General features: G+C 39.3%; 1 protein-coding gene across 2 annotated transcripts in view; it reads right to left on the reverse strand.

Moving 5' to 3' along the window:
* AP3B1 (adaptor related protein complex 3 subunit beta 1) overlaps positions 1-12,299 on the reverse strand; it is a 516,639-nt gene that overhangs the window by 287,451 nt on the left and 216,889 nt on the right. For both annotated transcript variants that reach the window (XM_033929417.1, XM_033929426.1), the window contains exon 15: positions 2,400-2,576. In XM_033929417.1, the coding sequence (XP_033785308.1) occupies positions 2,400-2,576 (177 nt within the window). The remainder of the gene's footprint in view (positions 1-2,399; positions 2,577-12,299) is intronic.

Raw genomic sequence — 12,299 nt, forward strand, 5'->3', positions numbered from 1 at the left:
TCTGCTCCTTGTATGGAGTGTGAGGATTCCTGTTGAGGCACTTGCAAAGAATCTGCTCCTTGCTTCGCGTGCATAGATGCCAGACCAGACACTAGCAGAGATTCTGCTCCCTGCATAGAGTGTGTAGTCTCAGCCGGAGGCATAGGAAGAGGTTCGACCTCGTTGGAGTCTGCAGAATGCCCAGGCTGGATTAGAGTAGCAAGCTTTGGTCCCATATTAGTGAAGAACTGAATGAATTGCCTCTCTAACATGGTCTGGAAAGAAGCCGGCAAGGATGGATCCACGTCTGAAACCGGACCACCTGCTTTGGTTGGAGGTTCCACAGAGGCAGTGGAAATGTGCTTCGACTTGGAAGTTTTTGCCACCTTGATTACCACCGCTGGAACTTTCTGCTGAGCTATCTGACCTGAGGATTTGAGGGGAAGATACAGCAGGTGTAGTCGAGGTAAGAGCCGCTGCAAACAAAGAAGGTCTGATGAGGCTCGAGGTCGGAGTAGTGGAGGCAGAAGGGCCCTCAGGACAGAGGCCACTTTCGAAGTCGAGGGAGTGGTCGAAGAATCCATCCCGAAAAGCTTCTCCACTAAAATCAGACGACGTTTAAGGGCTCGAGATTGAAGAGTAGCACAGCGCTTGCATGACTTCGGTTGATGGTCTGGCCCATGGCACTTGAGGCACCAACGGTGTGGGTCCATGAGGGAAATCGCATGCTGGCACTGGCTACACTTCTTGAAGCCTGTCGATGGCCGGGACATAGGAGGAAAAATAGCCACCGCAAAGTCGAAGCCCATGGGCTGTGGCCGAGCGGCCTGCCCCAGCAGTCGAATGGAAGAAATTTTAAAAAATTTTTTTTAACTAGAAATAAAAGAAAACAGCGATTCGTGAAGAAAATAAAGACAAACCACGGAAAGAGAAGGCACAAAGTAACAAAGTTAAACGCAGAGAGTCAAAGACAGACTTCTCAGCTACGCGGAAAACTGAGAACTGAGGAGACGTGCCCTGCACTGGGCAGGAAGGCACTCGCGCATGCGCGGTGTGGCCGACTCGAAACTTCTAGTTTCTACAAGCAAGTCTGCTTGCGAGGCTTCAGTATCCGGGCTCCGTTGGTGACATCACCCATATGTGAGAATAGCTGCCTGCTTGTCCTGGGATAACGTCTTTTACACCTCATTTCTACTTTTACTTTCAACTTTTAACTAAAAGCATTAGATGTAACTGAGTGGAAGTAGTGAAAATTGGCAAAAATTATTACTTCAATAAAAGTAATAAATGTTATCCTATACTTAATGCAATACTGTAGCTAGTTACAGTTACTTAGTTACTATACAACACTGTTCTTTTCTTATGTTATGAGACCCTGAGTAGCTGACAAATATATTAACATTGCAGCTATTTTTTGTAATACTTACATTTGTTAAGACAGACATCCCTATAAGGATACAATGAATGACTAACACAAGTCATATTGGTACAACCAAAATGAAGATGTACCATTAAGTTTTAGATTCCTTTGGTTAAATGAACTAGGAACATGCATATTAATCACACAGCATTAATAGAAACAAAGGTCTAACACTGGGTACTTTTTTCCCTCATGGTCACAGACAATAAATATAAAAGGAACAGCCCATGGCAGATGGTCAAAGACAAAAACACATGATAGTACTACAGAAATGGATACTGTGCCACCTACTGTTGCTTTGCTGCTGTGCAAATTAGTATAAGATGAAATGTGAAACCGTAATTACACAACTAACAAAACAATCAGTAAATATGAATGTTTACAATTTAGTGTGGTGCAGTTTACTATCATGCAGAAAACAATTACTTTTGTTCTTTTGTACATCAAACCAATTAAATTTTAAAACATTATAAACATATCCAGCTTTAGTGTGCATTAAATGCCACATGGCCCATAAGTGTAAAATAAGGCAGATAGCATTTAGCATGCACTAATCCTGCTAATACACCAAGCTTTAGTAAAAGGACCCCACAGACACTAAAGTGTTTTTTTAAGAGATAATCAGAGAAAGTAGTAACAGAAATAACATATGTTTTCAAGAACTTACTATCTTGGCATGCATTTTATAAAATGAGAGTAGCCTAGTAGTAAGAGAAGTAGGCTGAGAATCAGAGAAGCCAGGATTCAAAACCCGACATGCCTTGTGACCTTGGGAAAATCATACCAGCCTCCATTGTTTCATATACAAACTTAAGAATGTAAGCTCTCCAGGCATTAGGAAACTGTTACTGTATCTGAGTGCAACTTGCCTTGAATTATTATTGAAAAGGCACAAGTTAAATCCCAATGTTCAGGTGAATGGAAACAGTTCTACATTTAATACAAATGAATAAAGACATGCATTCTCACTGAAAAGGACCGAGTATTTATATGTACTTACCTGTTTGGAATTAGTTAAGTAAAGTTTTGCAGCTAGATTTAAGATCTGCAATTTCACAAGGTCATCTTCACTGATAAAACTCTTAGCCATCTTTCTTAAAACATCAGGTGCAATTTTAGGGACACGCTCACAATATTCTCCAATCAGCCATAAGATGCTGGCTCGAGCCATAGGTACCTAGATATTAAGAATTTATCCAGTTAGCATGGACAACTTACTTCATATACTGTATATTCGAAACTTTTGCTAAATGAAATTTTGAGTAGTGTTCCATACATTGCTTATTACTTTAATTCACAGAAAATTATTAAACAGAGAGATGTTTATGAACAATGGCTTTTACCGCAGGCCGGCAAAGTAAATGCTCCAATGCTCATAGAATTCCTATGAGCGTCAAGAGCATTACCTCATCGGCCTGCGGCAGAAACCTCTACTGCGGCTTTATAAAAGGAGCTCTAAGTTAAATGTACTGATACACTAAATTACAGTATTTCACATACAATATTAGGCATGTTATTCATTATTGTAATTCACTATACTTAGGAGTTGTGAAAGGGAAGTTGAGGGCTTTGGAAATGCTTATCAACTCCGCTGCAAGATTAATCACAGGGGCTCCTAGGAGTACCCATATAACTTCTGTGTTGAAGAAACTACACTGGTTACCTATGAAACAAAGAGTGCAGTTTAAGATTGTTGCAATTATACATCAGACATTATATCATGCTTCCCCAAAGATCTTACAAGAATTCTTTGTGATCTATAAACCGAAAAGAGAGCTTAGAGATATAAATGGGATGAAATTAAGTATGGAGGGTAGAATGTCGATTATGCATGCTAGGATCGGAGCATCAATGATATCTATGGCTGGCGTAGAACTATGGAATACCTTGCCTGGTAGCCTGCGGTTTTGTATGGGGAGGATGAATTGTAAGAAAATGCTGAAAACTCAATTATTTGCCAATGCCTTCTTATGCTAAGGTATATTTTAGTTGATAATCGCCTTTTAGAATTTTTTTGACAGCAATGTATGATTTAAAGCTTGCTTGTATTTCTGAATTGATTGAATTTGCGCTCTATCCTTGTTTATAACAGGGATGATTAACGATGTTGTTTAGACATGTCTATATTATATGTGATAATTGTAGGGAAAGATTTTGTGTATGTGATCTGGAAACTGCATAGTTGTATTTGGTATATAAATTTATTACAGCCTAGGTACAATACAAAAAAAGTAACAATCAAAGTCCACACTCACACTGAACAGCAGGGTATCAGGATTAAAATTCTTATATTTTGTTTTGAAATTAAAAAAAAAATAATGTTTGCTTTTAGGGCTAAGATATTTTTTTGTTTTCAATATTTTTATTGGTATATAACAGAACAGAACAGTACATCAAGCATGAAAGTAACCAAAGATAACAGCAAAAGCAGATAAGCTAAACAGTGAGCCAAAGTCCGAAGTCGAACTAGTACACAACTCTAACAGGCAGGCAATATATGTACAACACTTATCATAAACTATGATAAAACAAAAGAAAACAGAATATACAACATATTGGCTGTCAGAGCAAAATACACATTAGGTACAAAAAGACCATTCAGAGAAAATAGGAAGCAAGAATATATATAATGTCAGAGGCAGAGTTTTGTCATATATGTACTAAGGAAAATGGTAAAAAGAGCAAAATAATAGAGCCCAGACTACCAAGGATCAGGAGGAATGTAAAGAACAAAAATCCAGGATAGGATTCCATATCTTATGGAATTTCCACAGGGAGCCAGATTTTTCAGCATATATACGTTCATATTTTACAATAGTAGAAATGCTGGACCTTCTTCCTTCTTATCCGTTTACTGGCTACCCCTCATATCTTTCACACTGTGGCAAAATTACATTCAAATGCCAAGAAGCCTCTCACTGGTATAAGATTATTATTTAACTGTGTAAATTTAGTCCTGATACAAACTTGAGAGAGGCCTAGCATAATGATGTGAACCTGACTTTGATGAAGATTGTTGGAACTCCATCTGGTCAAATACTAGTAGGGTCCTCCATTCCTCTTCGATGATATAAACTGCATACTTTACATTACATAAAGCTTTTCGGACTCCCCACTGCTTTGCCAAAATTAGTCCCCTTTATCAGAATAAATGCTGGTCTTGCAATGCTGTGGGGGCATCCTCCAACATATGCTATTTGATTGCCTTCTATTGAGGAAGTTTTGGAACCAAATATGGTTGACAATTGAAGAGATTCTGTCTATTAGTCAACCCTTGTCTTATGCTATAATCATCTTCAGTGCTGAGGTTACACACACCCTTTCTGACCCAGCATCACTATTACTAAAAGGGTTATTGACTATGGCACTGAAAGTAATACTTTCCAATTGGAAGGATTAAGATATTTTAATAATTGTCAGTTTCTGAAAATTAAAAGTAAAGTTTAAACAGCAAACTTAAGGATCCCACCATAATACATGCAAGAAGATATAGTAAAGTTACTTATTTGTAGCAGGTGTTTTCTGAGGACAGAAGGCATAAATTTTCACATGTGGGTGACGTCATCCAAGGAACCCAGTATGGACACTACCAAATGCACTACCATTTAAAAGTTTTTAAGCCAGTGCCCATACCACACACGTCCCAGTGCCTTCCCATCCAACAACAGCTCAAGGGACCTGCAGTTCAGTAATAAAGCTAAGCAGCCAACTATGGGAAGTGGGAAGGTTATAATAATATATGTCTATTGTACTCAGAGAACACCTGCTACAAGTAAGTAACTTTGCTTTCTCCAAGGACGATATTGCTGAAGGGTTGTCTGGTAAAATTTGCCTCTTTGCGGATGATACCAAAATTTGCAATAGAGTATACACGCCGGATGGTATGAATAACATGAAGAAAGATCTGGCGAAACTTAAAGAATGGTCTGAAATTTGGCAGCTAAAATTTAATGCTAAGAAATACAAGGTCATGCATTTGGGCTATAAAAACCTGAGGAAATGGTACAGTTTAGGGGGTGAAGAACTTATGTGCACGACAGAGGAGCGGAACTTGGGTGTGATTGTATGTGATGATTTTAAGGTGGCCAAACAGCTTGAAAAGATGAAGGCGAAAGCTAGAAGGATGCTAAGTTGCATAGGGAGAGGTATGGCCAATAGGAAAAAGGAGGTATTGATGCCCCTGTATAAGACTTTGGCGAGACCTCATTTAGAATATTGTGTACAATTCTGGAGGCCGCACCTTCAAAAAGATATAAAAAGGATGGAGTGGGACCAGAGGAAGGCTACTATAAAGGTAGTCTTCATCATAAGGCGTATGAGGACAGACTTAAAGATCTCAATCTGTATACTTTGGAGGAAAGGTGGGAGAGGGGAGATATGATAGAGATGTTTACCTATGCAATGTAAATGTGCATGAGTCGAGTCTCTCATTTGAAAGGAAACTCTGCAGTGAGAGGGAATAGGATGAAGTTAAGAGGTGATAGGCTCCGGAGTATTCTAAGGAAATACTTTTTTATAGAAAGTGTAATAGATGCATGGAACAGTCTCCGAGAAGAGGTGGTGGAGACAGAGTCTGTGTCTGAATTCAAAAGGGCCTGTGATAAATCACGTGGGGATCTCTCAGAGAGAGAACAAGATAATGGTTACTGCGGATGGGCAGACTAGATGGGCCGTTTGGCCTTTATCTGCCATCATGTTTCTATGATAAGATCTCAGGCAACAGGTGGAGGCCTGATTGGTAGTTTAGTGTGATAAAGTCCTTTCATGAATCTGGATACCAAGGGATGAATATATAGAGGTTTCTTGTCCAAGGGAGTATGAAACACACTGATGGCACTGAGCTGTACTCAGAGTTGGAAAGGTGTACTTAGAGAGATGGAAAAAGTAATCCAGAATGGATGGGAGTAGACATGAGACTGGTTCAAGAGAATGTAGCACACACCAGGCACAAAATCTGGTCCATCTGAAGTGATAACATCGCTTCATGAAAGATTTTCTGGATGCTTCAATGACAGCAGAGACATCAGCAAAAAGGGCAAAAGCATTTACCTGCTTGGTGAAAGAAACCATGCTGTGAGTGCTAATGAGCAAGTATTTGGATAAAGGAGAGAACCGTCGTTCTTAGTACCATTGGGAATGGCTGCAAGTAGCTGGGTTCCTGGGTCAAGAGCTACTAATACTATTTATTATTTCTATAGCGCTACCAGATGCATTCAACGCTGTACATTAAACATGCAAGAGATGGCCCCTACTCAAAAGAGCTTACAATCTAATTATGACACACAGGATACAAGGTGGATCAATATATACTCCTCATGAAGGGGGATACAAAGGGATGAAAAGGAGATGCAGAGGGAATGAGAAACAGATATAATGTATTACAAGTTGGAAGAATTAGGACCTAAACACAGCTTTGAAAAAGAGAGCTTTGAACTTGGATTTAAAACTGCCAGAGATGGAGCCTGGCATATTGATTCAGGCAGGTTGCTCCAGGAATATGGCGCAGAGCGATCTAGAAGAACATAAGAATAGCCTTACTAAATCAGACCAGTGGTACATCTAAGCCCAGTATCCCGTCTTCAAGGAGGTCAATCACAAGTCACAAGTACCTGGCAAAAACGCAAATAGTAGTAGCATTCCATGCCACTAATCCAGGGCAAGCAGTGGCTTCTCCATGTCAGTCTCAACAGCAGTTTATGGACTTTTCCTCCAGGAACTTGTCCAAACCTTTTTTTTTTTTAAACCAGCTACATTAACCACTCTTACCAAATCCTCTGGCAACGCATTCTAGAGCTTAACTATTCTCTGAGTGAAAAAATATTTCTTCCTATTGGTTTTAAAAGTATTACTCTAACTTCATCGAGTGTCCCCTAGACTTTGTAAATCTTGATGCAGCAAAGAATTGATCTAATTGTACCTGTTCCACATCACTCAGGATTTTGTATACTTTGATCTTTTCCAAGCTGAAGAGCCCTATCCTCTTTAGTCTCTCCTCAGATGGGAGGAGTTCTATCCTCTTTATCATCTTGGTTGCTCTTCCTTGAACCTTTTCTAGTGCCGCTATATCATTTTGGAGATAAGGAGCCAGAACTGAACACAATACATAAGGTGAGCGATACAGAGGCATTATATCAGTCTTGTTTACCATCCCTTTTCTAATAATTCTTAGTATCTTGTTTGCTTTCTTGGCTGCCGCCGCACATTGAGTCAAAGGTTTCAGCGTATTGTCCATGCTGATACACAATTCTTTTTCTTGAGTGCTGACCCCCAAGGTGGAGCTTAGCATCAAGTAACTATGATTTGGATTATTCTTCCCAATGTGCATCTCTTTACTATTGTCCACATTAAATTTCATGTGCCATTTCATGTGCCCAGCCTTCCAATTTCCTACGGTCTTTCTACAGTTTCTCATAGCCTGCATGTGTTTTAACAATTTTGAACAGTTTAGTGTCATCTGCAAATTTAATCACCTCACCTGTAGTTCCAATTTCCAGATAATTTATAGTAAATTAAATAGCACCAGTCCTAGTACAGATCCCTGTGGCACACCACTATTTTCCCTCCTCCATTGAGAAAAATGGCCATTTAACCCTAACCTTTGTTTTCTGTCCGATAATCAATTCTTAAGCCACAATTGAACATTGCCTCCTATCTCATGAGTCTCTAATTTTCTTAGGAGCCTCTCATGAGGAACTTTATCAAAAGCTTTCTGGAAATCTAGATACACTACATCAACTGGCTCGCCTTTATCCACATGTTTATTCATACCTTCAAAGTCAAGCAAATTGGTGAGGCAAGATCTCCCTCAGCTGAACCCATGCTGACTATCTCATTAAATCATGTTTGTCTGCATGTTCCACAATCTTATTTTTTTTATAATTGTTTCCACTATTTTGCCCAGTACTGAGGTCAGGCATACCTGTCTATAATTCCCCAGATCTCCCCTGAAAACCTTTTGAAAAATCAGTATAACATTGGCTACCCTCCAATTTTGAGGTACTACAGATGATTTTAGCAACAGGATACAACAAACATAGAAACATGATGGCAGATAAAGGCCAAATGGCCCAACCAATCTGCCCACCCTGATCAGCAATTTCATGTTTGAGTTCTTTCAGTACCCTGGGATGTATACCATCCGGTCCAGGTGATTTATCACTCTAACTTGTTGGTTTGGCTTAGTACATGTTCCAGGTTCAGAGATTTCTTTCTCATCACCCTTGAATGCCATTTCTGGTTCTGGAAAATTTTTTTACATCTTCTTCTATAAAGTCCGAAGCAAAGAATTAATTCAGTCTCTCCGCTATGGCTTTATCCTCCAAGAGCATATCTTTTACTCCTTGATCATCCAATGGTCCCAAAGATTCCCTCACAGGTTTTCTGCTTTTGATGTACCTAAAAAAAATGTTACTATGAGCTTGTGCCTCTTTGGCAAGTTGTTCTTCATATTCTTGTTTAGCTTTCCTTTTCAATGTTTTGCATCATATTTTTCGCTCCATAAGACACTTTTTTTCCACCCAAAAGTGGGTGGAAATCTCGGTGCGTCTTATGAAGCGAAGATACCAATTTTGTTACCTCCCCCCCACACTATTGTAAAACCCGCCCGCCGCACCTCCTTTTTAAACCCACCCATCCGCTGCCGCCGCACCACATCCTTTTAAACCCACTGCTGCCGCCACACTTCCTTTTCAAACCTACCTGCCTGCCTACTGCCGCCGCACCTTTTTAAACCCACCCACTGCCACCGCACTTCCTTTTCAAACCTGCCTGCCCGCTGCCGCTGCACCACCTTTTTTAACCCCCCCACCTGGGCCACCTGCCTGCCGTCGCCGTTGCTTTTGTTTATTCTGGTGGTCTAGGATCCAGCCAGCTCCTCACTTCCTCAGTGGCAAAACAAATCAGCAGTGCGGCAGTCAGGAGCCAGCTTTACGTTCTCCTGCTCGACCCCACGCTGCTTTCTGAAAGGCTGCAGTAAGTTCTTGCGAGTCTTTTCAGTAGTTGCCCCTGCCTTCTGGAATTCAGCACCAAATGCTCTAAGAGAGATAACTAATCTTGAGAAATTTAAATCTTTTAAGACATTCCTTTTCAAAGATGCCTTTCAAGTGTAAATGTCCTTTTAAGGATTTTTAATTTTTTTTATCTTTTATGAGTCCGCTTGTATTGGACTTACTTGTTTTTAACCCCATCATTTTGTTTATACCTTACTTTTCTTTAATCATTGTAGTTCTCCCCTTTTTTCCACTCATACACATTTGTCCAGTTGTGTATGTTATTGTTTTGTTTAATCATGTATGTTTATTTTGTTAAAGTTATGTTAAATTGTGTTATCTGTTTTTACCCTATTTTAAAATGTATAACCACCTTGAAATAAATGATAAGGTAGTATATCAAATTTTAATAAACTTGAACTTGAATACCAACCAGGATGTCACCTCTTTTGGACAACACTTTGGAAAAACTGACCACTGCACCAATGAGTTTATGGTGAGAATACTAAAAGGAGATTTTAAGACAATCTAAGAATGTAAGATCTTTGAAATTAAAATGATGAAATATTTTGACTGGACTTAAAGATCTGGGCTTTATTTCATACTGTCTCCTGCTTACTCATTCACCCCTCCGTCTTCCTGTGAAACTATCACTGAAATGCTGAAAGCTCATCATAAAATGCATTGAGTTAAGAACATAAGAATTGCCATACTGGGACAGACCGAAGGTCCATCAAGCTCAGTATCCTGTTTCCAATAGTGGCCAACCTAGGTTCCAAGAACCTAGCAAGATCCCAAGTAGTAAAACAGATTTTATGCCTATGAATAAGTAGTGGATTTTCCCAAGCAATCTCAATATGGTCTACGGACTACTCTTTTAGGAAATTATCCAAATCTCTTTTAAACCCTGCTAAGCTAACTGATTTCACCACATTCTCAGGCAATGAATTCGAGAGTTTAATTACACGTTGTGTGAAGAAATATTTTCTCTGGGTTGTTTTAAATATATTACTTATTAGCTTCATTGCATACATCCTAGTTGTATTATTGTTGGAAAGAGTAAACAAGCGGTTCACATCTACCCTTTCCACTCCACTCAGTATTTTATAGACCTCTATCATATTCCCCCCAAGCCATTTCTCCAACCTGAAGAGACCTAGCTGCTTTAGCCTTTCCTCATATGGAAGTCGTCTCATCCCTTTAACATTTCCATCGCCCTTCTCTGTACCTTTTCTAATTCCGCTATATATTTTTTGAGATACGGCAACCAGAACTGAACACAGTATTCAAGGTGTGGCAGTACCATAGAGCGATACAAAGGCATTACAACATTTTCATCTTTGTTTCCATTTCTTTCCTGAAAATTCCTAACATTCTATTTGCTTTCGTACCTGCCACCACACATTGAGCTGAGGGTTTCAAGATATCCTCAACATTGACACCTTTCCTAGGCAGTGATTCCTAACATCAAACTCTGCATCATGTAGCTATAATTTGGGTTCCTCTTTCCCACATGCATTATTTTGCACTTGCCCACATTAGACATCATCTGCCAGGTTGAGGTCCAATCTCCCAGTCTCACAAGGTTCTCTTGCAATTTTTCACAATCCTCTTGCGATTTAACAACATTGAACAACTTTGTGTTATCAGCAAATGTAATTATCTCACAAGTTATTCCCATCTCTAGATCATTGATAAATATGTTAAAATGCAGTGGTCCCAGCACAGACCCCTGTAGAGCCCCATTAGTTACCCTTCTCCATTCAGACTATTGACCATTTAAACCCACTTTCTGTTTTGTCTTTCAACCAGTTCTTAATCCATAATAGGACATTATCTCCTATCCCATGACTCTCTAATTTTCTTAGAAGTCTTTCATGAGGTACTTTGTCGAAAGCCCTTGGAAAATCCAAATACACAATATCAACCGGCTCACTTTTGTCCACATGTTCATTCACCCCCTTCAAAAAAATGCAGTAGATTGGTGAGGCAAGATTTTTCTTGACTAAACCCATGCTGGCTTTCTCTCATTATTCCATGTTTATTTATATGTTCTGTCATTTTGTTCTTTATAATAGTCTCTACCATTTTACCTGGCACTGAAGTCAGACTCACTGGTCTATAATTTCCCAGATCACCTCTGAAACCCTTTTTAAAAATCGGTATCACGTTGGCCACCCTCCAGTCTTCTGGTACTATGCTGGATTTTAGAGAAAAATTACAAATGACAAATAGCTCTGCAAATTCAATTTTCAATTCTATCAGCACTCTGGGGTGTATACCGTCCGGTCCAAGTGATTTACTACTATTCAACTTGTCAAATTGAACCATTACATCATCCAGTATTACAGAGATTTGTTTGAGTTTCTTCGATCATCAGAATTGAATACCTTTTCTGGCACCACTAACTCCCCCACATCTTCCTCGGTGAAGACCAAGGCAAATAATTAATTTAACCTCTCCGCTATGGCCTTGTCTTCCCTGAGAGCCCCTTCAATTCCTCAGTTGTCTAGCGATCTAACCAATTCTCTTCCCAGCTTCTTGCTTTTAATATACCTAAAACAGTTTTTACTATGTGTTTCTGCTTCCAACGCAATCTTCTTTTTAAGGTCTCTCTTTGCCTTCCTTATTAGCACCTTGCATTTGACTTCACATTACTTGTGCTGTTTATAATTATTTTCAATTGGATCCTTCTTCCACTTTCTGAAGGATTCTATTTTAGCTCTAATAGCTTCCTTCACCTTACTCGTTAACCATGTTGGCAGCTGTTTGGAATTCCTTCCTCCTTTTTAAAACATGGAATATATATAGTCTGGGATTCCAGGATGATATTTTTGAACATGCACTCCTGATGTATATTTTTGACCTTTGCAGCTGCACTTCTAAATTTCTTTTTTATCATTCTCCTCATG

This window comes from Geotrypetes seraphini, chromosome 1 (genome assembly GCF_902459505.1).
Source record: "Geotrypetes seraphini chromosome 1, aGeoSer1.1, whole genome shotgun sequence".
Classification (NCBI taxonomy): Eukaryota; Metazoa; Chordata; class Amphibia; order Gymnophiona; family Dermophiidae; genus Geotrypetes; species Geotrypetes seraphini.